Below are 26183 nucleotides of genomic sequence, written 5' to 3' on the forward strand. Positions count from 1 at the left end.
ACCAACGGCAAAGGAAGACCTTTCTCTCTGTCTCTCTCTCACTGTCCACTCTGCCTGTCAAAAAAAAAAAAAAAAAAAAAAAAAAAAGAAAGGGCAGAAGGGCTGATAAACCTGCATGGGGAATACTCCAAGACTGAATGACTTAGGAAGGACGCTTTAGGAAAATGATAGGAAACACAAGAGAGAGAAGAATTTCAAAATAAGGGTACATTCCGATGGCCAACTTTCTGAGAGTTGAACTGTATTTGAATAACTCATGTCCCTCAATCTGGATCCAAAGATAATATTGCTGCTGCTGAAACTTGGGCTTTGTACTGTAACCAGAGTTTATTAATTGTCCCATTTCATTGAAAAAATGCAAAGCTGACAGAACATGGAGTAACTTGCTGGAAATGTTCCACTATTTCATGGGAAGCAGCTTTCCAAACGGTTCCTGTGGAGGCCAAACTCTTAGTGTATCCAAAATTGCACTAAAGTGTGCCTGGATGGTACATTAAAGAAGTTTCCCCTCAATTTAGTTGATTAAGATTTATAGCCTTTCTGCCCCCTCAAAACATAGCATTGATTCCTCTACTATCAAAAAAATGGTTTCCTAAAATAGATTGCTAATTATTGCTTTTAGTTATTTATTTGGGGAGGGTTGTGCCAAGTACTGATTGTATGAATTCCTGTAAAAGACCGAATTAATTTTATAACTTTCATAATTAATGTTATTCCTGTTCTGTAGGAATATGACTGGTCATCACCATATTACTTGTCTCTCTCTCAAAACATTTTTCATAAAATGTTGACCATGTGAAAGAGCCAAAAAAGTTCCCTATTAGTAGACCAATCAATACTTCCTTTACTAAACATGAGAGAAAATTAAAATTGCAGCCTAAATAAAACCTATCAGACATTTGGAGGAGGAAATGGAACTGTTCAGGTACTATGGATTTTTTAATATGTTTTTTGTTTTGTTTTCCGCTTTGGGAGGCAGGGATCAGGGGCAGGCAGACAGGCAGAGAGCACTCTCCTGCTGGTTCGCCCCACGGCTGCCTACAGCACTGGGCCAGGCCAGAAGCTGAGAGTTAGGAGCGCAGTAGAGGTCGCCCACAGGAGAGTCAGGGCCTCAACTATTTGAGCCATCACCTGCTACCCACCAGGGTCCTGGAATTGAAATCTGGAGCCAGGAGTCAAATCCAGGTATTTTGATATGAGCACCTTCACCACCAGGCGAAACACCTGCCTCCAGTAATACGATTTTTAAAAATATAGTTTCAGGGGCCGGTGCCATGGCTCACTTGGTTAATCCTCTGCCTGCAGCGCCAGCATCCCATATGGGCGCCGGGTTCTAGTCCCGGCTGCTCCTCTTCCAGTCCGGCTCTCTGCTGTGGCCCAGGAGTGCAGTGAAGATGGCCCCAAGTGCTTGGGCAGCTGCACCTTCATGGGTGACCAGGAGGAAGCACCTGGCCCCTGGCTTCAGATTGGTGCAGCATGCCGGCTGTAGCAGCCATTTGGGGGGTGAACCAACAGAAAGGAAGACCTTTCTCTCTGTCTCTCTCACTAATTCTGTCAAATAAATAAAAAAATTTTTTAAAAATATATAGTTTCACCACCTTCATTATAGTCATTGTGTTCAGATCCCTGCAAAAGGAAAAGAAGAAAACAAAGACTAAACAATCATTGTTACCATTAATGTATAATTCATTCCATTCTTTTTGTGTTTTGCTTTATAGATGATATTCAGACCCTGTTTTGTCATCTAAAATAATATTGGCATTTTTCATGTTATTATAAACATAGAATTTTAGTGGCAGTGATTATTCTATCAGATAGACCTACCATAATTTACTTAACCACTTTCCCACTGTTAGGCATTCAAGTTGGTTTTGCTTTACCAGTGTGAAAAAGATGAGTATCTGCGTGTAATGATTTCTCTGATTTCAGTCTCCTCTCTGAAGATGGAAGCTCCCTGGGGTCAAATGTTTTGAATATTTTAAAAGGTTCATTGTCCGAATTGCATTCCTGTAGTCAGTACCAGTTTACACTGTTACCAGCATTTTAAGAAACTGCCCAAATGACAGAAAAGAACTTTAAAAGTATTTTGCTAGTGTTGTTTTGGTTAATATGGTGAGATGCTTCAGAAAACCATAAAAAAGTGAGTATGTGGAAATGAAGCACTTGGCTGACCTGTGTGCACATTTTGTTTTAGTAAAGCCTCAATGCTAAGCCAGAAGCCATTATTCATATTCATGATGTCTCCGGATGGAGAAGTGCTTCTAATTTTTGCAACATAAAAGTCTGATGACAGTGACAGAACTGGATGACTAGCCGGCACGCCGACTGGAAAGCTGGAATTAGGACTTAGGCACTGTCTTCAGTCTCCACTTGAAAGTCCAGAGCTTTTTTTTCCACTTTTGATTTGGGAGTCTGCTGTATTTTACAATATTTTTATGAAGCTAAAAAATAATGGACTCGGAGAGCAAGTTGGAGATGGCTGAAAATGGCTGCCCCTCTTGTCAGAGTTGTAATGAAAACTGTCTTCATTAAGCTGTTAGTTTGATTGTATTTTCTGGAGTACTAAAGGTTGTGTTTTAATTTTTAAAGTTAGAATAAATGTTTCTTTTATTTCAATACCAATTGGTTTTGGAATCTTTCAGTATTATGAGTTTTGCTCATAGTAAAGTATCTGCTTTTCATGTTTGCTAAATATAATCTATGCTCATTTCCTGATTTTTAGAATTAAAAGAAACTTTTTGATGAGTATTTTTTTTTTTTAAGGTTGATTTATTTGAAAGGCAGAGTTACAGAGAAAGAGAGAGCTCTTCCATCCTCTGGTTCACTCCCTAAACACACTCGATGACTGGGTCTGGGCTAGGCTGAAGCCAGGAGCCTGGAACTACATCAGGGTCTCCCACAAGAGTGCAGGGGCACAAGAACTTGGGCCATCTTCCACTGCTTTCCAAGGCACATTAGCAGGTAGCTGGATCAGAAGTAGAACAGCCATGACTCAAACTGGTATCCGTATAGGATGCCAGTTTTACTGGTAGCAGCTTAACCCACTGAGCCACAGTGCCAGCATCTTGAGGAATACTCACTTGACAACTTTGTCACTAACTGAGAAACTGATGCAAAATAGGTCATTTGAAAAGCAGGTATTTTTGATTCATTCCCACAGGTAACACTGGAAAACCTCCTGGCTTTAAATTCTTAGAAGGGATGCTAAAAATGAGTGGTGATTTTTTTTTTAAATTTATTTATTTTATTTGAGAGGTAGAGTTATAGACAGAGGGAGAGACAGAGAGAGAGGTCTTTCTTCCATTGGTTCACTCCCTAAATGGCTGCAGTGGCTGGAACTGTGCCAACCTGAAGCCAGGAGCCAGGAGCTTCTTCCCGGTCTCCCACATAGGTGTAGGGGCCCAAGGACTTGGGCCATCTTCCACTGCTTTCCCAGGCCACAGCAGAGAGCTGGATTGGAAGTGGAGCAGCCAGGACTAGAACTAGTGTGCATGTGGAGGATTAACCTACTGCGCCATGGTGCCGGCCCCGATATTTTATTTATTTATTTATTTATTTATTTATTTGAAAGAGTTATGGAGGGAGAGGGGGAGAGAGGGAAAGGGAGAGGGAGAGAGGGAAAGGGAGAGGGAGAGAGGGAGGTCTTCTATCTGCTGGTTCACTCCCCAGATGGCTGCAACGGCTGGAGCTGCGCCAATCCGAAGCCAGGAGTTAGGAGCTTCTTCCCGGTCTCCCACTTGAGTGCAGGGGCCCAAGGACTTGGGCCATCTTCTACTGCTTTCCCAGGCACATTATCTGGGAGCTGGATCGGAAGTAGAGCAGCCCGGTTTTGAACTGGCGCTGATATGGGATGCTGGCACTGCTGGCGGCTCTACCCGCTATGCCACAGCGCCGGCCCCAACCAGTGATATTTCTTAAATTTCAAATCTCAATGTCAAAGTAGCAATCTTCTGGAGGCTTTGTTCACATAATGTAATGCAAAACAAAATTATGTCCTCAGTGTCAAATAGAAGCTAATATTTAGTCAATTTGCTAATTTAATACATATACCAATATTTAGAATGTTAAATATAAGGAATTGTGCCCATGTTTAGCATTTTTGATTAAATTTAAGACTATCAAACTCACAAAGGTTTACTAATGAAGGTAATTATTAATTTTCATGATGTTATTTACTTTAGGAAATTAGAAAAAATGAAGTTTTGGCATTTTACATAGGAAAAAATTCCAGTGCTTAGTTTTACAATTCTACTTTTGAATTTCGTATTCTAAAATATATCTAAATCTACCTCTATAGAGTTATTATTGAAGCCTTTCATTATTAAAGTTTTATACTCATAGTCTCCTCCTCCTATGTAACTCTGCCTTTCAAATAAATTTTTTTAAGTCTTAAAAAAATTAAAGTTCTGGGGCTGGCATTGTGGCATAGTGAGTAAAGCCACCACCTGCAATGCCAGCATTCCGTAAGGATATAGGTTCAAGTCCCGGAGACTCCACTTCCGATCCTGCACCCACGTGGGAGACCTGGATGAAGCTCCTGGCTCCTGGCTTCGGCCTGGCCCAGTCCGGTTATTGTGGCCATTTTGGGGGTGAACCAGCAGATGGAAGACCCCTGTCCCTCTCTCTGTGTAGCTCTGCCTTTAAAATAAATTTTTTTTTTTCAAAAAATACATGCTGTACTAATTAAAGAATAAGACTATTGTTTCCATTGGAACACATTATCATCATCGTAGGTACCTGGACCGTCTCTGAAAGTGTGATTAACTTTCATACCTCATGAATTTACATCACCAGTTTGCAGAAGCTACCGCCAATGAAAACCTAACATTTTGGCAGTGGCTAAGCAAGTGCTGCAAAGTGAGAAGGAAGGTCTTATCAAATAATTGTTCCCTTTGAATTAGTTCAGCCTGGTGGTTGTTAGACAGCCTTGGAAATTACTAAGCTCTGCTTCCCTAGGAGAGTTCTTTCTAACAGACTATAGGCCGGCGCTGTGGCTCAACAGGCTAATCCTCCGCCTTGTGGCACCGGCACACCGGGTTCTAGTCCCGGTTGGGGCGCCGGGTTTTATCCCGGTTGCCCCTCTTCCAGGCCAGCTCTCTGCTATGGCCCGGGAAGGCAGTGGAGGATGGCCCAACTGCTTGGGCCCTGCAACCGCATGGGAGACTAGGAGAAGCACCTGGCTCCTGGCTTCGGATCAGCGCGATGCGCCAGCCACAGCGGCCATTGGAGGGTGAACCAACGGCAAAAAGGAAGACCTTTCTCTGTCTCTCTCTCTATATGCACTCTGCCTGTCAAAAACAAAAACAAAAAAAAAAACACACACTATAAATCTTCCAAAGTTTCCCCCGCCAGAGTGGTCGCTTCCACTTAGGAGTTTATATATAGCGTAGAAGTTAGATGGATGTAAGCTACTAAGAGTTTGCTTAATGAATATTGGAAGTGTCTGAGCTATTTTCAGTACTTAAGAATACTTGAGGGAATTCACGTATTTACCTACCATCAGCCTGCACAGATTAATTTAAAATTAGAGAGAGGGAAATGTCAAATGGATAGATAAATGGCTGTTAGTTGGTGACCAAGATGACATAAATTCTGTATGCTGACATGGGTTACTTCATACTGATCAGAAAGTTTTGCTTAGTTAAAATGGAAAATAATTATTAATATGCACAGTTTGCAAGACAAAATCTTTGAGAACAGGAGACAGATAAAGGAGTACTTGGTAATGTTTAAAAAGTGAGCGCTCTCACTACTGAGTAAAAAGGCGTATCTGGAAATCATGGCCCTTGTAGATTATTTGTTGCCATGAAATTTAAAGATTATATGAGGAAAACCATTAAAACCGTTTACAGAAACTAGCCAGCTGAGTTCTGTCTTCCTTGTCACAGCCTTTATTCAAGGATCCTGGGGAGAATTTTCTCTTCTCACAGCTGATCGGCCTGCATCGTAACAATTACACTGTTTAATATGTAGTAGCGCAGTAGCCTCCTTCCCTTTAAGACCGGCACACGAACAGCTTTGTGTGAAAGTGAGAATTATCGTTTCTTTCAACAGCGGTCACATCTTATGAAGATCTTGGACTCTTCGCATTTGGATTACCGGGGAAGGTAATTTTGTTTTCTCTTCTCATTGTGTCCAAAACCAAAGAGGCCATTTTTTCCCCTGTGTTCGGAGTTAATAGAGAAAAGTGTATGAAAGAGAACGACATTAAAGGAAGCCAAAAAGAAAGAGAATTATGGGAGCAGGGAGAGAGAGGAGAAACCTTGGTGTGCTCTTCCCGAAAATGCATTCCTACATTTAATTCAGTCTTCAGTAGCTTTCATCCTGATGAAGGATGAAGCAGACTCTTTAAGAATTTCAAGATAGTAACCGGTGCCCCGTTTTTAAGTTTCTTCCCTTACTAATTTTAATTGTATTCTTGGAGTAAATCCTCGTAGACAGAAGAAAACCGCATAAAATTAAAGTTACAGCATGGCTGTTGGTGCGAAGGAAGGGTAACTGGAAGAGTTGAACGGTGCTGAGAGATGATGTGGTTATCCCCCCTTTTATGGGTGAGGAAACTGAGGGCAAGAGCAACGAAGGGGCCCGTTTGTCAGTAACTACACAAAGCCTGTCTCACATCCAAGGGCACCAAGCTCCAAATCCGCCCTTTGTACTTCGGGGAAGAATGGGAGCGTTTACTGGGCACTCATTAAGAGATGAGGAGAACGTTGTCTTCCATAGGTAAGGAGGCACTCAACGTTACTACTAATGTTGTGTTGTTCTTTGGTTGGTTTGGGTTTTGTGAAGCACTACCCTACTTCAAAAACACATGTTTATTTTGGTTCCAAGCAGGAATTTTTCTTTTTATTTCTAAATGTGTGGCTTATGTATTTTTTGTTAAATTAATAAAAATACACAGATTTATTATGTACAGCGTGTTTTGAAATATGTATCCATCGTGGAATGACTAAATTTTAGTAATTGATATATGCATTACCTCAGAGATTTCTTATTATTTTATGTGGTTTTTAATCAAAAAAGGATACCATATTTTTGGTGACTAAACTACCTTCCAAATAGGGGAGTCCAAGAAGAAAAAGATAACCATGTAGTGGGAAGGATAAACTTTATTTACACATTCTTATTAACTTCCTTTTTCAAAATTCAAAAGAGAATATTTAACTCATGTACCATGTAGTTTCATGGCTTGAACCTTAATAACCTGAAACTTGAAGAAAACAGAATGCATTATTGGAAAATAAAGAGTTTTGTTAATCATCTTTGGTAACAATTTCTTTTTCCTAGAGATCAGAATGTTTGTAATCAGTGGCCATTTTCCTACATCTAGCATTTATTTATTTATTTATTTACGTAGATGCGTTTATTTGTAAGAGTTACAGAGAGAGACAGAGACAGAGATCTTCCACCCACTGGTTTATTCCCCAAATGGCCACAGCAGCCGGAGCTGGGAATCCTGGAGCCAGGAACTTCATCCCATGTGGGTGGCGGGGCCAAGCACTTGGACGACTTCCAGCCACTGTTCCCGGGCCGACAGGCAGCTGGGCCAGAAGTGGAGCAGCTGGGATGCTGGAGTCTGCCGATGCTGCAGACGGCTGCTTTACCTGCTGTGCCACAATGCCAGCCCCGCCCCCACCTCATTTAACCAAGGAAGAAGAAACATTTCTAACTGTACAAGAAAGTGCCCCCAGTGACTTAATATGTTCCAAACGTGGCTGTAAATAGCGCTGGCATCACATTATTATTCAGCATCATTTCAAATGAGAATTTCCTGCATTCCTTCTGTAGCAGCTATCGAAAACAGGAGAACGGATTGGTGAGGGTCTCTTCTTCCTACAACTCCACGGTCTCTGGTTATTATCGATTTGCAGCAGGCACACCAGACAGGCAGCGCTCTGAGAGCTGCTGTGGCTTTTGGTTATGTTTCCTCTGCTTCTGCAGTCTTAGTAAAAAAAATTTATTTCCTCATTTACATGGCTATGAAATATAATATGGTAGTATTTTTCTGAGAATCAAAATTTTTTTGAAATATTTTGAACTTTTGGGGAAGTATTTTAAAAATTGTTTCTAAATCAATATCCTTACTGGACATGTAGATATTTATTGTGCAAATATGTGCTGTATACTGTGCTAGGTACTGAAGATAGATAGGTGATAGTCATTTCAGCTTTCTAGATACAAAATGCTTAAACACAGTCAAAGAATGGAAAAATAGTCATCAGTAAGATATGACTGCTTTTGTAGTATTTTAATTTAAATCCAGGTTTTATGTCTGATAGTGTCATTACTGAAAATGTTCACAAGTTCAAAGTAGTTATTCCACAAATCCCTGTGATACTTTGAAATTAATTTTTAAGTAAGCTGAAATGGAAAGTTCTTTCTAGAAAACCTGAAAATGGAAATGACATGTCCAAAGACATCTTGCCACATTTTCATATCGTTAGAGTTGCTCTGCAGGTCTGAAGGCTTCTGGCTCCCACTAACAGACTGGGTCTGTGCTGGGCACATGTGGTGCCAGGATGGAATCCCAGCAGAGATGGAGCTGAAGGGTGATCTGTGCCCAGGCCGTGGAGGCCAAATGATGGGAGGTAGCTAGTCGGCACCGCACATGTCAGGGGTTCTGATCCACCAAGATTTGAGAGATGAAAAGGCCCAAGTGGAAGCACAGTGGGGTTTTTTTTGTTTGTTTTTTGTTTATTTATTTATTTATCTTATTTTTGACAGGCAGAGTGGACAGTGAGAGAGACAGAGAGAAAGGTCTTCCTTTGCCGTTGATTCACCCTCCAATGGCTGCTGCGGCCGGCATACTGTGCTGATCTGAAGCCAGGAGCCAGGTGCCTCCTCCTGGTCTCCCATGCGGGTGCAGGGGTCCAACCACTTGGGCCATCCTCCACTGCTGGGCCATAGCAGAGATCTGGACTGAAAGAGGAGCAGCCGGGACAGAATCTGGAACCCCGACTGGGACTAGAACCCAGGGTGCCGGTGCCACAGGCAGAGGATTAGCCTAGTGAGCTGCGGCACTGGCCAGAAGCACAGTGTTTTAATCATTGCCTCTGAGTCCTGAATGATGGTCAGAGATGGACAAAATTCTACCTAGGGGTTTCCCAGGAAACTCATCAAGGTCATAAGCGAACAATACTGCAAACTTAACCTAGTCCTTAGGCATATTTTGTTTAGCTCAAGTCTTTTTATTCTTGACTACTTAGCAACCAAGAGTCATGACAATTTGAAAAAATTTAATTTCTAACTTTCTGTTAAGAATCAGAAGATTTAACCTACGTTTTCATATGTCATCAGCTGTCGAGGGCTGGGCAGCAGCTGCTCCACTTCGAAGAGGGAGGAAGAGCCCCCAGGACACCATCGTCCTTGCCATCTCCTGGTGTTGCAGACCCAACCCACTTCACATGATGATGTTTGAAACATTGTGCTTAAGTTTTCAAGATCTGAGAATGTTTGGGCTGCAGAATTTCCTGCTGTAGACTAATTCCTGGAAGTGGGATGCCCAAAAGCTCGGTATATGCTGAACTGATAGACTCAGGAGCCTGCAGAATTTCTTTTTTGCAGGATAGTACACCCCAGTCTGTCTTGGTCAACTATGAAAGCAGCTTGGTGGCTGGCGCCACGGCTCACTAGGCTAATCCTCCGCCTTTGGCGCCGGCACCCCGGGTTCTAGTCCCGGTCGGGGCACCGGATTCTGTCCCGGTTGCTCCTCTTCCAGTCCAGCTCTCTGCTGTGGCCTTGGAGTGCGGTGGAGGATGGCCCAAGTGCTTGGCCCTGCACCCGCATGGGAGACCAGGAGGAAGCACCTGGCTCCTGGCTTTGGATTGGTGCAGCGCAACGGCCGTAGTGGCCATTTGGGGGGTGAACCAACAGAAGGAAGACCTTTCTCTCTGTCTGTCTCTCTCTCTCTGTCTAACTCTGCCTGTCGAAAAAAAAAAAAAAAAAAAAAGCAGCTTGGTAAAACCAGTAAGAAAGGGAGAATGAGACTCCACTGGTAGAATCAATTTAAGTTTTGATAATCACCTGTTGCTAGCTTTTAACACTTTTCACTATTCAGAAATGATTGCCAATAAATTTCAAAAGTATTCTTTAGAGTAACTGTGGAACTAGTAATGCCTTTTTATGTGATATTTATTAATTTGATGTGTTGCAAATAGCCAGAAAAATTTATTCTTTCCAATTTCTCTTCACTCATGAGTTTGCATCTGTTGTTCACTATTAGTTATTGGCCTTTTGTGGAGTACTGGTCGTTTTATATTGTTTCCCCTTTTATCTTCTGAATCCATTTGTTCTTTTATAGGTGGTGGTGGCAGGCACCATAATAATTCAGAATATAGGAGGTAAGAAAGGGAGGTGCTGCACGTGTACACAGATGTGTGGGTGTCATCTCCTTCCTTGGCTTTCTTACCGCACTAAGTTCTCATGTGGGATCGGAACCTGTACAGCCACAGCTGCCCTCGGAATACCTGTGTTTGCCTCATTGCTCGTTTCTGGCTCCTTTTCGGCAGCACGTGTGATGACAGCCTCTGAAGTCAGTTCTAGCTAACCTTGACTGTATTCCAGTCATTAGGTCTGCAGCACGCCTCCCAGGGGTTGGCTTTCTGTGGTGGTGATGGTACGGTATAGTTTAGAAAAACTCGGCCTAGTTCTAGAATATTTCTCCTCCCCATTTGTGCTCATCTCCCCCTTCGGCAGGTACTGCTTCAGAGGCAGAGGTGTTCCATGGGCTGTGGAAACTCAGGTGTGGGGGAACAATATCCTCATGTAACCAAGAAACGAAAAATGACCAAAGGGTGTAACAGATAAATCAAAGGCAAATAAAAAGCACATGCATATTTATCTTTTATCTTGTTTCTATTAAAAACTGACTATAGAAATGACCCCAATATTGAGAACTACGTAGAAATAAAAATTACTGTTGTGGCGGGCACTTGGCCTCGTAGTTAAAGTGCCTGTTCAGAAGCTCGTATCCCACGTTGAAATGCTGGGGTTTGCTGCCTTTCCCTGTCTCATGACTCCATCTTTCTGCTGATGCAGGCCCTTGGAAGGCAGTGGTGATGGCTCAGGTCACTGGGTCCCTGCCACCCAGGTTGGAGGCCTCAATAAATTAAATTCTCAGCTCCTGGGTTTGTCCCGGCCCTACCCTGGCTGTTGCAGGTATTTGGGAAATGAACTAGGAGATGTGAGATAGTCTCTCTCTCTCTCTCTCTTTCTGTGTGTGTGTGTGTGTGTGTCTGGCTTTCAAATGAATTTTTTTAAAGTACTGTTAATTATAAAATATTGAATAAATGTATTAAATATTTAAATCCAATGTATCGGAATCAAGAATGTGTATGTTGTAAAGAAGTACCACAGTGCTGAAAAATGTCTTGATTTTTCTCTCCAGTATGTGAAGTGATAAATAAAGCTATTATTTAAATACACAGAGGTCTGGCATCATGGCACAGTGGGGTAAGCCACTGCCTGCAAATGGCTGCCATATCAGAGTGCTCTACTTTCAGTCCAGCTCCCTGCTAATGTACATGGGAAAGCAACAGATGATGGCCTAAGTATTTAGGTCCTTTCTACACAGTTGGGAGACCTGGATGGAGCTCCCGGCTCCTGGCCCAAACCTGGCTATTTGGACATTTGGGGAGTGAACTACTTGATGGGAGATTCATATTCTCTCTAACTCTTTCCCTCTCTACCTCTCCCCATCTCCTCTCTACCTCTCCCCCTCTCCCTCTCCCTCTCCCTGGTTACTCTGTCACTCTGCATTTCAGATAAATAAATCAATCCTAAAGAAGGTACACAGAGAAGGTTGAAATACAATATGTATCTCACACAAGATGATGTGATCAGAGAAAGTTATAATCGTAATTTTTATATGTAATATAATTGAAAGATGATAGGTTTTCTTTTTTAAAAAATTGTTTATGGGGCCGGCGCTGTGGCGCAGTGGGTTAATCCCCTGGCCTGAAGCGCTGGCATCCCATATGGGCACTGGTTCTAGTCCCGGCTGCTCCTTTTCCAATCCAGCTTTCTGCTACAGCCTGGGAAAGCAGTAGAGGATGGCCCAAGACCTTGGGCCCCTGCACCTGCGTGGGAGACCAGGAAGAGACTCCTGACTCTTGGCTTTTGATCGGCACAGCTCTGGCCGTTGCGGCCAACTGGGGAGTGAACCAGCGGATGGAAGACCTCTCTCTCTGACTCTACTTCTCTCTGTAACTCTGTCTTTCAAATAAATAAAATAAATCTTAAAAAAAACCTTAAAAAAATTTTTATAAGAGAGTGTATGAATATCCCTACCCACTGGTTCAGTCCCAAAATGCCCGTAGTGTTGTGCGGGGGCAGAGGGAGGCAGCTATGAAGGATGCCAAAAGCTGGGAGCCAAGAACTCAACCCAAATCTCCCTGGTCAGTCAAGGAACCCACTTTCTTGAGCCATCACCCTTGCTTCCTAGAGTCGGCGTTAGCAGGAAGCTGGAATAAGGTCCCAGAGGCAGGGAGCAACACCAGCATCCTAACCAGTGTCTTAACCACTAGGCCAGAGACCCACACCAAAGATGATAGTTTTGATAAAATTCGGCGCTAATAGTCAAGAGTGCTGAGCTATTAAATGTTATTCAAATTCCATCTTAATTCCTTGGTCAATGAAAAAATTAACATCCACTGGTGAATTGTGTTTGCAATTATTTTGAAATTCTGAATGTTCGTGTTTTAGTTCTTTGAATTTTCTTGGGAAAAAAAATGAGTAGGTTATCACAACAGAAGACTGCTTCCTTGGATGGCATTACCAGTAATTTCCTTCCAAAACAATATTTTATATTTCACAATAGAGGTCAGGAAAGCCAGTCTCTTTCTTTATGAATTTATTCAGTGTCATTTAGGATCTGTATGGAATAGTTTATCTTATTTAGCAAATATGTACACTGGTAGTATTTCTGAATATGAATGTATATTGTGATATTTCCAATACCTCCTTGTCCTTTCTGTTGTACTAAGGACCATCACAGTATGTTTGTGTTAGACTGAAACATTGTTGAACAATTTATATAGAACTTCCATTTCAGGCATTTGGATCCTAATTTGTGTCCCCTGGCACAGTGCCCACTGTTGTATTTTCTACTTTGATTTATTCCTTGTTCTCTAGTCTTGTCTGTAGTTACTATGGGACATGATTCTATTTCAGCGCTTGCTCGTTGTTAGAGTGAAGTTAATCTCTGTTCACGTCCTCTCCCTGCTGTGTCATGTCCTCCTCCAGGACATCGAATTTCCCTCAGCTCCCTGCACCTCCTGTAGTACCTGGGACTCGATAAAGTTCAACTCTGAATACTCACCTTTGTTAATCAAGACTGTTGAAGTGCCATAGACTAGCTACAGTTATTTGAAAAACTGAACATGAAATGTAAAAAAAGAGACTAGTTCAGTATTATTCCAGAGAGCAGAACTAGTGCTAACGAAGAGAAGTCTACAGAGAAGCGTAGGTTTCCGAATTAGAACAGTGTCATAGTGCGTTTTGTGCTGCTTAACAGAATACTGCAGAATGGGTAATGTATAACGAGGAGTTTATTTGGCTCATGGTTCTGGAGTCTGGAAAGCCAAGATCAAGGAGCCCTGGCTGCTGAGGACTTAACGTGGGGGAGGAAGACGCCACCTGCAGCACAGGGCGAGAGAGGGAACTCGCAGCCTCTAGCCGGTTTATGATCTGCGTGAATCCATTCACGAGGGGGAGCCGCATGACCTAACACCTCCCATTAGGCCACAGCCCCCAATGTCATTGCTTTGGGGGTTAAATCTCCAAAACAGGACCTTCGGGAGACACATCGAGACCACAGCGGACGGCCTCGTATCTGAGCTGTTTGACAGGAGAGATGGCCCACACTCCTTTGAAAATACTCTTTTTTCTCTGAAAATGTTCAGCGTTGGTTGGTCAGTTGTCAGAATGTTCTAGAAAGGTTTTTGTGTATTTGGTGGTCGGATAAATCATCAGTCCTCCCAGCTCTTGAAGTTTGTTGGTTTGCTTGATTTTATTTTACAACTTTTTCAAAACATGATTTAGAAACAGACATCAGTTTTTGATGTCTGTTTAAATTCAAAAAGCTAGTAATATTTCGATAGTTTTTACAGTGATATCTTCATGATTTTTTTTTCACATTAGTTTAAAGTTTATTTACGGAGAGCCCACCTGGGTTATAATTGAATATGCGTTTTCATAATTTTTTTCTTAGGTGTGCATAAATGATTTCTTTATTCTAATAGAATTGGTTGCTGGCTGGCGCCGCAGCTCACTAGGCTAATCCTCTGCCTGCGGCGCCAGCACACCGGGTTCTAGTCCCTGTCAGAGTGCCAGATTCTGTCCTGGTTGCTCCTCTTCCAGGCCAGCTCTCTGCTGTGGCCCGGGGAGTGCAGTGGAGGATGGCCCAAGTGCTTGGGCCCTGCACCCGCAAGGGAGACCAGGAGAAGCACCTGGCTCCTGGCTTTGGATCAGCTCAGCACGCCAGCTGCAGCGGCCATGGTGGGGTGAGCCAACGGAAAAGGAAGACCTTTCTCTCTGTCTCTCTCTCTCACTGTCCATTCTGCCTGTCAATAAATAAATAAATAATTGGTTGCTTGCTCTTGTAGGCCGAACACCTACTAGGAAGTCAGGGAACTTGAATTCTGTCTGCTTACTCCTGTCCCTGTCATTGCAAAGCCCTGTGTCTTGGGGAAATGCCTCATTCATTCTCCTGGCTCCATTTGTATCTTGTCAAATGGTTAGGTATAGGGTAGGAATGAGGGAGCCTATGATTCCTTTTTACCCCGAAGTAGGAATTTTGATTTAGCACTTTGGGAGGCATATTAATTCTTTTGAGACATCAATTTATTTTGGTACAAGAAAGCTCAATGAGAGGGTTATACTTGTTTCATGAGATGATTGTGCTTTGTTAGGTATTTTTGAATAAATCAATAGCAATTGCCCTAAAAGCCTTTGTAGATGCTATTCTTTGTCACTAAGAAAACAGGAACTTTAGTTCTTAGGAATGTCCTTAGGGCAGCCCCTCAGCCTCTGAAACTGAACTTCAGCCGCAGAAAATAGTTTGTTCAGGGCCAGCGATTTGCGTAGTAGGCTAAGCCTCTGCCTGGGTGCCAGCATTGCCTATGGGCATCAGTGTGTGTCCCAGCTGCTCCTCTTCCAGTCCAGCTCTCTGCTATGGCCTGGGAAAGCAGTAGAAGATGGCCCAAGTGCCTGGGCCCCTGCACCCGTGTGGGAAACCCAGAAGAAGCTCCTGGCTCCTGGCTTCAGCCTGGCCCAGCCCCAGCCTTTGCAGCCATTTGGAGAGTGAACCACCAGATGGAAGAACTTTTTCTCTGTCTCTCCCTCCCTCTGTCTGTAATTCTGCCTTTCAAATAAATAAGTTAAAAATTTGAAACAGTTTGTTCATTGATAAGCATTGAACCAGTTGCTGGAGCCTGTGTGCTGGAGAAGGAGCACCATACGAGGGATCTTCAAAAAGCTCCCAGAAGATACATGTTCTGAAAACCTGTGGATGAATTTCAGAAATATTTTGTGCCAAAATAAACTAATCTTTTTAATTCCATTTTTTCACCATTTTTTTAAAGTACCCTCTTACACTTGGGAGAATCTTTAGTATACTGTGCACGACCTTGATGTTATTTCAAAATGCATTTTGACGTTTTATTAATTGGAAATCCATTGGCTACTTATAAGTTTACATGATTGATGTATAGCACCAAATTGGCTGTTTGCCCATCTGCATATAATTTAGTTCAGATAGAATTTTTCACAACATAGTACATTCAGTATTAGTAGACATTTGAACTGAGAAGCAATGCAACAGATGAAAATTTTTTATTTATTTATTTATTTGAAAATCAGAGTTAACATAGAAAGGGAGAGATTGAGTGAGGGAGGTCTTCTATCCACTGGTTCACTCCCCAGATGGCCCCAACAACCGGGCCTGGGCCAGGCTGAAGCCAGGAGCTTAATTCCGGGTCTCCCATGAGGGTGGCAGAGGCCCAGGCACTTGGGCTATCTTCCACTGCTTTTCCCAGACCATTAGCAGGGAATGGGATTCAAAGTGGTGCAACTGGGTCTCTAACCAGCATCTGTGGAATGCCGGCATCATGGGTAACAGCTTTGCCCACTCCCCCACAACCTGGCCCCACAATGGACCACACTTACATCAGGCATTCTACTAGACACTTTTCCTTGCACTGAAAAAGCTTTTTGGGGCCAGCATGGTGGTAGAGCAGGTTGAACCGCTGCTTGTAATACCAGCATTCCGTTGGAGTACTGATGGGAGTCCTGACTCCTTTGCTTCTGATCCAGCTCCCTGTTAATGTGCCTGAGAAGGCAGGGGAAGGTGACCAATCTCTCTGGGCCCCTGCTCCCCATGTGGGAGCTCTGGATAGAATGATTCAGCCTGCCAACAGCTGACCATTGCAGCCATTTGAGGAGTGAACCAACGAATGGATAGCGTTCTCTGTTTCTCCCTCTTTCCCTCTCTCCCTCTCTCCCTCTGCCTTTCCCTTTCCCTCTCTCTCTCTCTGTCACTCTGCCTTTCAAATAAATAAGTAAATTTTTTAAGAGAAAACAATTCTTCAAGGTACCTGAGATTATCCTCACTTGAGAATGATCACAGTGTACGGAGGAAATAAGTAACTCTCTCACTTTTACCACATGATGCCTGGACACGAGCTTTTCTCTGTGAGTCTGCTACTAACATCCTTATCCCTTGTGCTGTGGTACAGTAAATATTTGAAAAACTGTGTGAAATCAAATGTTGAGGATTCTTAAAACTCCATAGGGAGCCAGCACTGTGGCATAGTGGGTTAAGCCACAGCTGGCCTCCCATGTGGTCACCAGTTTGAGTTCCAGCTGTTCCACTTTTCCAATCCAGCCTCCCATCTGGGAAAGCAGCAGAAGATGGCCCAGTTCCTGGATGCCTGCCACCCACATGAGAGACCCAGAAGAAACTCCTGGACCCTGACTTTGGCCTGGCCAAGCCCTGGCTGTTGTAGCCATTTGAGGAGTGAAGCAGCTGATGGGAGATTTTCTGTCTTTCCCTCTCTCTCTCTCACTCTACCTTTCAAATAAATAAAAAATCTTTAAAAACAAAACAACTCTGTAAGGATAGGAACTGTATTTTCATTTCTTTTCCCAACTTAACTAGTTTCTGGGAGGAAATCAATAAATAATATGTGTTAATAATAAGACAATTTCATGATGAGATAATAATTAGCTATGATTTAGTAATAGTAGTTTAGTAATTGATAATGAGACAGTTTTAATAGTTCAACTTAAAAGCCTAAGACTGTACATGAGACAATTTTATACACATAGTAAATGGTAAAAACAAAAACCTTGGAAGCCTATACAATGATTTCTATAGTATTATATATAAAAAATTTATAAGTTCGAAGTGTTGGAGTTAGCTCTTATGTAAATGAGTAAGGTAGACTGAGTGTTTCTGCAGCCTATAGGTAGTCCCTGACTTACTGTATCTCCAGCCCTACGGTGTGGGGAAGGCAGCGTGCGTCCAGTCACTAGTGCACTTGCAGTTTTCAGCGTTTGTCTTTTCCTGGGCTAGCACCACGCAGTAGGAGGCAGCGAGCAGTTCCCAGTCAGCCTTATGTGGCTCAGCTAGAGTGTATGGGAGATTAGCTGTATGCAGTGCATTTCTCAGGATATTTTCAGTGTAGGACGGCTTTGTTGGGGATGCAACCCCATTGTAAGAGAAAGAGCATCTGTCTTTTTTAGGTTAGGGGATCATGTTTCAGATTTCTCTCTCTCTCTCCTCTAACTCTGCCTTTCAAATACAAAAATAAACCTTTAGAAAAATAACTGGTGAAAGCAGAATGCGCACAGTTTGTGCCTTTGATCGGTGTTTGTTCCATGAGTCTCTCAGTTAAGACCAGTTTATTCTCTACATTTCCATAGTTCACAAGTCAAGGTTATTTGCTCGTTCATTTACGTCCCTCGTCCCTGGCACACAGCACACATTCAATAAGTGATCATTTTTTTTAAAGATGTAAAGTCAGAGTTACACGGGGGAGGGGGAGGATCTTTCATCCGATGGTTCACTCCCCAATTGGCTGCAATGGCCAGTGCTGTGCCGATCCAAAGCCAGGAGCCTCCTCCGGGTCTCCCACGTGGGTGCAGGGGCCCAAGGACTTGACCCATCTTCTAATGCCTTCCCAGGCCATAACAGAGCTGAATGGGAAGAGGAGTAGCCGGGACTCGAACCGGCACCCACATGGGATGCCAGCACCTCAGGTCAGGGCATTAACCCCCTGTGCCACAGCGCCGACCCTGATAGGTGGTCATTTTTACAGGAAGAAAGGAGAAGAGAAGTGTAAAGTGGGGAAGCTACAACCTTTCTTAAGGAAGGAGAAGAGACGTCACCTACCAGGAAGTCCACAGAAAACACACATAGAAGTCAGCCTGAGTGTAGCGTCTTGCGAAAAGAACACTGTCACCGCTTTACAGAGAATCTTCTCTCAAAATCAGTCAGGCAACAAGTATTAGTTACAGGGCGTGTGGTCTAAAAGCTGATAGGAGAGATCTGTCTTCAGATAATCTATGAATTTTATAATGAAAACAATGCAACTCATGACATTTAGCATTCATGTTTTAAAATTATAGAAACCCTTGCGTTTGGGAAATGAAGTTCCATATTGTGAACTACTACTCAAAAGCAATTCTTGGTCTCCTCGTAAGAATAACGAATTGGGGGCCTGAAGCAGGCCCAAGCCAAAATGCTGCTCATTTCCCCAGCACTGGAGATCTGGCTGGGACGCGAAGTCCAGAGATTGTAATATTTAATGCTGTTACAGGCAACACAATTCTAGTTCGAGAACTTGAATTTGGTGAACTGACTCATAGAAGGATTATGAACTGTAGCACTTCCTGCGACGCTGGCATCCTGTGTGGGCGCCGGTTCGAGTCCCAGCTCCTCCACTTCCAATCCAGCTCCCTGCTCATGGCCTGAGAAAAGCAGCAGAGGATGGCCCAAGTGTTTGGCCCCCTGCCACCCATGTGGGAGACTGGGATGAAGCTCTTGGCTCTTGACTTCAGCCTGGCCTAGTGCTAGCTGCTGCAACTATCTGGGGAGTAAACCAGTGGATGGAAGATTAATTCTGACTCCCCCGCCCCCAACCCTGCAACTCTTTCAAAATAAACCTTTAAAAAACTGTGGTAGAAAATAAGTATAGGTGACTGGGTTGCAGTATGTGTTTCATTTCCTAAAACCAAGGTAGGTAGTTTCAGTCTCTTGAACTCCTGAAACAGACCATTCAGTAGTCTAGAACGTCACCAGAAATGAAACAGTAAACCCCAATTCATTTTCTTAGTCAAAGCACAGGAAGGCCATCGGATCTTGGTAAAAGCCAAGTCAGTTGATTTTTTTAAACCAATTAATTTTTTAAAAGATTTATTTATTTATTTGAAAGAGTTATGCAGAGAGAGAAGGAGAGGTAGAGACAGAGGTCTTCCATCCACTGGTTCACTCCCCAATTGGCCGCAACTGCTGGAGCTGCACTGATCTGGAGCCAGGAGCTTCCTCCGGGATTCCCACATGTGTGCAGGGGCCCAAGGACCTGGGCCATCTTCTGCTTTCCCAGGCCATAGCAGAGAGCTGGATCAGAAGTGGAGCAGCCAGGGCTTGAACTGGCACCCATATGGGATGCTGGCCCTGCAGGCTGTGGTTTTACCCACTCCGCCACGGCTCCGGCCCCATCAGTTAATGTTATATCTGGTTTCACATCTTGCTCAACTCAAAACATAGATGGATAGGTGGATCCTAGGAGTATGTTAAATTCTTACTTGGCTTCTATAAAATATATGAAAGACTAATGTGGATAGGCTAATCTTCCCTTAGCTCTGTCAAGTCCCAGTTTCGTGGAGGTTAAAGATTTAATCATGGTGAAAGGAGAATCCTAAATGTTAGTCTCAGTGAACCTTTCTGACTTTACTAAAATCACCTAGCCTTCACATCAGGCGCAGAGTGGCACAGAATCCCAGACCTTACACTAGCAGCCTTGACTAACACTTGCATTTAGGAATACAAATTTTAGGAGAGACCCAGGGGCCAGCGTTGGTTGTTGCGTAACACTGGCATCCCAAATGGGCGATGACGGTTCAAGTCCTGGCTGCACCACTTCCAAAGTGCTTAGGTCCCTGCACTCACCTGGGAGACACAGATGGAACTCCAGGCTCCTTGGTTTTGGTCTGGCCCAGCCCCAGCCGTTGCTACCATTTCGGTAATGACCCAGCAGATGACAGATTTCTCTCCCTGTCTCTCCCTGTCTGTAACTGCCTTTCAGATGAATAAAATCAATCTTTAAAAAGGAAGAGACCCAGCAACCCTTTGTGTAGTTAGCACAGTTTATAAATCACAAGCTGAAAGGTATAGATAAGAGCATTTTAATAGAAAACTAAAAGAATCTCACGTTATCAATATTTGATAAAATAGTCTTTGGTTTCCTTTCCTCCTGCGTTTGTTTTTTGGCGGGGGCGAGTAGCGGGAAACGAGGGTACACAAATACTAGGAGTCTGAAATGAACTGTGTTGTCCTCTTGAGAAAGGGGGAATAGGTGTGCTGTTACAGCGCCATCTGCTGGTCAGCTCGTCTCTAATCAAACTGCAGCTCTTTTGTGCCCGGGGCAGGATTGTCAGGCACTCTTAGAACAGAACAAGTCCTTCCTTTGCCAAAATGTATTAGTAACATGTCATTTAAAAAAAGCAAGAAATAAAGGCTTTGAAAATAATCTATTACTTGGGGAAGATTTCTATTGAAGTTTAATTGTAAGATTTTCACAATAGTAGCTATTTTGACCACTTTTTATCCAAATTTAAGATAGTGATAATTGGTAAAACAGATATTTTTATTAGGATTATGGGGAAACATTTTCCTCCATATATTTTTATTTCTGTTTGTGCACAAGGTAGGGAAATGACATTGTTTTTGAGTTTTAAAAAACTTTTTAAAAACAGATTGTGTTATGTGCTATTCAAGTGGGATGGAATTTCAAAGGCATTTAAACATTTAGTGGGAATACTAGATTAATAAGACATGCTGAATAAACCAGTTACCATCCATGACTAAATAGTTTTGAAACAAAATGGAGCCTCCCTGAGATGGAAAGGCAAACGTATTTCCTCCCATACTATATCTGTTTGTTAAAGGCCAATTCACTAATCCTTAAAGAAACTGTTAAACTTCCCCACGTGCCGAAAAGCTAATTATTTTAAAAATAGCTGTAAGTAATCCTACCTCCATCACGCGTTGCAAATATTTAATAAAAAGGATAACTCTGTTTGTAAACTCATGATTTCTTTTGCCCAAACTCCGGAAGGGTGGAGAATTGATTAGTCCACGGGAAGAGTACAGGGTTTGGGGGCAAAGGTAATGGTTTTTATGTTTATTTTCCAGATTTCACTGTAGTATTAAAATCGCAAATTGTGTGAGACAAGGAAACCTTCTCTTCAGAGCTACCGTCATAGCTGTAAATGCAGTAGGGTCATGGCAGTAGATGCAGTAGACTCAGCCAGTGAATCTTGGATTTTAGCTTCACAAAGCCAGCTACAAAGCTGGAAGGGACTACATTGAAAATCTGTTTCAAGGTGAAATGAAAGTTATAAATGGGCCGGTGCCGTGGCTCACTAGGCTAATCCTCCGCCTGCGGTGCCGGCACACCGGGTTCTAGTCTCGGTCGGGGAGCCAGATTCTGTCCCAGTTGCTCCTCTTCCAGTCCAGCTCTCTGCTGTGGCCAGGAAGTGCAGTGGAGGATGGCCCAAGTGCTTGGGCCCTGCACCCACATGGGAGACCAGGAGAAGCACCTGGCTCCTGGCTTCAGATCAGCGCAGTACGCTGGCGGCAGCACACTGGCCGCAGCGGCCATTGGAGTGTGAACCAACGGCAAAAGGAAGACCTTTCTCTCTGTCTCTCTCTCACTGTCCACTCTGCCTGTCAAAAAAAAAAAAAAAAGTTCAGCTGCAAGCACCAGGCAGCTGGCCTTACAAAAAAAAGAAAGAAAGTTATAAATGTTACTAAGCCTCTGGCTAATGTCCTAGATTCTGGGACTCTTGTTTCCTTCAAACCCTGCTGTGGGGCTGGTACTGTGGTGCAGAAGGCGAAGCCACCACCTGCAATGCTGCATCCCATTGCGCACCAGTTCAAGTCCCGGCTGCTCCACTTTTGATCCAGCTCCCTGCTAATCCGCCTGGGAAAGCAGTGGAAGATGCCCAAGTGCTTGGGCCCCTGTACCCACATGGGAGACCTGGAAGAAGCACCTGGCTCCTGTCTTCGGCCTGGCCCAGTCCCAGCCATTGCAGCCAACTGGGGAGTGAACAGGGGATGGAAAATTTTCTCTCTCTCTCCCTCTCTCCCTCTCTCTCTCCCTCTCACTCTCTCTCTCTCTCCCCCCCCTCCCTCTGCATCACTGTCTTTCAAATAAATAAAAAAAAAACCCTCCTGTAGAGCTCTGTATTTAAATGCAGCTTGTTATTTAAATGCCGATGGTAGAAAAAATTCTAGAGAGTGTATTTTTAATGACTTTTCATTGTTCCACCCCTGCACTTGCCCATAGCGCACCAGCCAGTCCCAGTCGAGGAAGCTTCTCAGACCAGTCTGGCAGGTTAATTGTTTGTGCCTCCACTTCTTCATCTGTGAAATAAATAGTATTTACCCCACAGTTTTGTGTGAAAATGAAGTGAGGAAACAGCTTGCATGTCATGTAGCATAGGCACCCCCAAAAAACCAGGGTTGTGAGCTGTTCTCGTGGGTGTCCCACCGCCCCGCCCTTTTGCTCTGTCGATGACATCTCTCCCGTCAGCCTCTCTGGCTCAGCTCATGTGTTTCTCCCATGATTCACCCAACTGGCTTTTTATATAACAGTTGCTTCTCCGCGTGGTTTCTGAAGAATGCTTTCAGTTTCTGTGTGTCTTGATTAGGCTGACAAGAGTTTGGTTTTGTTTCCTTCCCAAGGAATTTTCTAGCAAACCAGTTACTTAAAATGAGAAGGGAAGAAACACTCCCTTAGTTAACGTGGTGAAGTGAAGTGATTCGTAATGGCGGGATCCCTGTCACCAGGGTGTAGCTTTCAGGTGGGCCTTGGTGGTGTGGAGGCCAGCTTGGCTTCCCGATCATCCGAGCGCTAATGGAGGGCCCCGTTCCCATCAATTTCCAGCATCGCGTGGCGTGTCCTGTATTCGGAGTCCACACCATGTGTCAATGCCAGCAAAAATCACTTACAAATTCTTGCGCGTGGCCTGTCTCTAAAATAAGTCTCGTAAGCTTTTCCTTACGCATTTAATAGAAGACATGAGACGCAAGGTATGGCGGGCGCTCTTTGATTTCATGAACCTTTCAGCTGGAAACAGTGCGTGTGTGAGCTTCTCTTGCGTGGAAGTCTGTGGTTAAGAAAAGATCACTTTGGCAGTGAAGTGCATGGTGTCTTTCTTTGTTTTACTTGCTTAATCAGTCAGCTTTTTTCCCCATGGGAAGCTCTGGGGTTTTTTTGTAGCTCTTAAAACATGCACCAGCACTCTCTAAGAAAAAAAAAAAAAACACAATATTTTTGCATGTTTTATTATATCTGTTTCTTGTATGTGGAGGTCTTTTTTTGAGTGAGAAACATATGTTTGGTGAGTTCGAATTTCTTAAAATATACATGATTTTTCAGACCGGAATCTAATGAAATTGGACTCCCATTTGAAAACCAAAGAGCTAAGGCTGCAGCAGAGGGTGAAAGTGATCAAATGATTAGCCAGGGGCTAATAGAGATTCGGGGAAGAATGACAGATTGCATTTTAGAAAGAAATATGATCTCATGTTCATTGAAGCTTTTCACAACTAGAGATCCAAAAGAAATAATAGAAAATGACTGAAATAGATGAATGTCTGAAACTTTGGGAACTCAAGCAGTAGATGAATCCAAGCGAGAACGACTGATGATGAGCAAATAGTAAAATAAATCGTGTAGGAAGTCCATGTTCCTTGTGTTCAGTGTACGTTTGTCTTCTTTTCTTTTCTTTTTTCATTTCTTTTCTTCTCTTGCTTTCTTTCTCTTTCTCTTTCTTTCTCTCTTCCTCTCTTTCTCTCCCCCCCCCCCTTCTCTCGCTCTCTCTTTTTCTTTCTTTCAACCTTCTCTCAAGATATACTTAAGTCATTTTAGGCCATTTTCAGAAAATTCACCTCATGAGTTTCATCATTGCACCATGTGTGTGTAGTTCTTTGCAGTAGATGAGATATTGTAAAGACTGCAGATCCTAGGGTGGAGAAGGTTAATCTGAACCTTCCTCCTGTGCCCAGCTGATAGCATCTTTCTCCCTGCGAACATGGACACGTGGAACACCGTAATACCCCAGCACTCAAAAGAGTTTGCAGCTGTGTCTGCGTGGGCCCTCGTCTACAGCTGTGTTTCTGCTGGGGAGAAAGAAGCTGCCACTTTTGTGTTTGTGTGTTTTCTTTACCGAGAAGTGAGTGTGCCACTCTCAAAATTTTAATTTGCCATGGGTTTTTGTTACTTTACTAAAAATTCTATGTGTGTGTGTGTGTGTGTTTGTGTATACCATTACCTATATTCATACAGATTTGTACACAGACTGGTAAGTATCTCTTTTCTTCCAGGGTTAAACTCATCTCAGCATTGTAGTGGGAACAAGTTCAGCTACTTTCACATATGTTGATTGCGAAACGCATTCTTCTAACCTTTAGAGCCTTTAAATCCAAGTTTCTCCCAGGTTTTTGTCATTCAGACTTGGCATTCATTTGTGGTCTTAGTTTTTATAGGTCCAAGGAGAAAGTGAAGTGTTTCCTGAAATATAAAAACGCAATAAAATTAATGTGCACACAGAATTCACTCTTTATTCTTCATGGGCATTTTTTGTTGGTTTTTGTTTTAATGTATATATACTTAATCTCTGGGAGAAAGAGAGTCTTACTCTGTTAAACTGAAGTTCTGACTCCAAATCATTTGCATTCCTGTGTATTTATGCATTTAAGCTTAAACTCAAGTATTTACATATAAATGAGTTCTGTATTCTGTAACCGTATTAAAACTTTTTCTAGTAGACGGTGTATAGAATTTGTGTTTTTATAGCTACATCAAAAATAGGATCATTATTAAATTGCTATAAGAGCTAGTTATTTCTTGAATCCTGTCAGATGAAATATAAGAATATTGCTAGCTTCATGTTCTGATTACATAATATAGATGAGCCCCATTAATAAAGTGGAATAAAAATTGGAAGTTCCATGTCTTTAATACGCTTAGTGGTTTCCATTGAATGTTTTCTAATGTATTTTAGAGGACAGTTTAAAATATAAGTCATGCATTCCGTTCTTATAATAGCATGTGTTTATGGTGTAGGGGTTGGGTAGCGGAGAAAGGAAGAAAAAGGGTTGTGTCTCTTTTCATGGCCTGTATATCTTTGGGACAGTACATTATGAGTTAATCTTCCATGTGTTATCATAGCTCTAGTGGACATCTGTGTTCTGGGATAATTTTTTTCTGAAAAACCTTTGAAAATTGGGGTGGGTGTTGTGGTCCAGTGGACTGAGCCACCTCTGTGACACCTGCATTCCACATCGGAGTGCCTTGGGGTCCCAGTTTTTCTGCTTCCTGGCAGAGTTCCTGACTCCCTGGCTGATGCTGACATCTGGGGAGTGAACCAGCTGAACAGAGACAGGAAGATCTGTGTCTGTTTGTCTCCCCCCTTTCTCTTTGTCACTCTGCCCTTCACATAAATCTTTTTGTAAAAATGATTTAAAATTATAAAACTCTAATAGGAACTCTTTTCATTCCTTTGCAGCTATGTCATCTTATCTTTTAATTATTAAAACAGAGCTTCCTGCTGCTATTTCAGCATTTTTGCATGGAGACTACAGTGGGTAAGAAAAAAATATTTCACATTTATAATTCAAAAAAATGTTTCTTAAGGGCCAGTGGCAAGTAAAACAAATGTAGCCTTTGTCCTCAGCACACTTGCAGGTTAGGCAGGTGCATGAGGGAATAGAGAAGACACTCAGCATCACATAACCCATTATGCGAAGCTCAGACAGAATCCTGGCATCCTGGGGCAGGCGATCAGGTGAGGCAGGGCCGGGGGCCTGGGGGGAGTAGAAAGGGAAATTTGCCCGGGATGTGAAAGGTTGGGGTGAGAGATAAGGAAAGGCTGAAAGCATTGACAGGAAAGGT

General features: G+C 42.9%; 1 protein-coding gene across 3 annotated transcripts in view; it reads left to right on the forward strand.

The window, feature by feature from the left end:
- The window catches only part of SLC38A6 (solute carrier family 38 member 6), a 65637-nt gene that overhangs the window by 10871 nt on the left and 28583 nt on the right, over positions 1–26183 (forward strand). For 2 of the 3 annotated variants that reach the window (XM_062181301.1, XM_062181303.1), the window contains exons 4-6: positions 6055–6107; positions 10301–10340; positions 25798–25876. In XM_062181301.1, coding sequence (XP_062037285.1) covers positions 6055–6107; positions 10301–10340; positions 25798–25876 — 172 coding nt within the window. The remainder of the gene's footprint in view (positions 1–6054; positions 6108–10300; positions 10341–25797; positions 25877–26183) is intronic. The other variant, XM_062181302.1, reaches the window with a different exon arrangement.

This window comes from Lepus europaeus, chromosome 22 (genome assembly GCF_033115175.1).
Source record: "Lepus europaeus isolate LE1 chromosome 22, mLepTim1.pri, whole genome shotgun sequence".
NCBI classification, from domain to species: domain Eukaryota; kingdom Metazoa; phylum Chordata; class Mammalia; order Lagomorpha; family Leporidae; genus Lepus; species Lepus europaeus.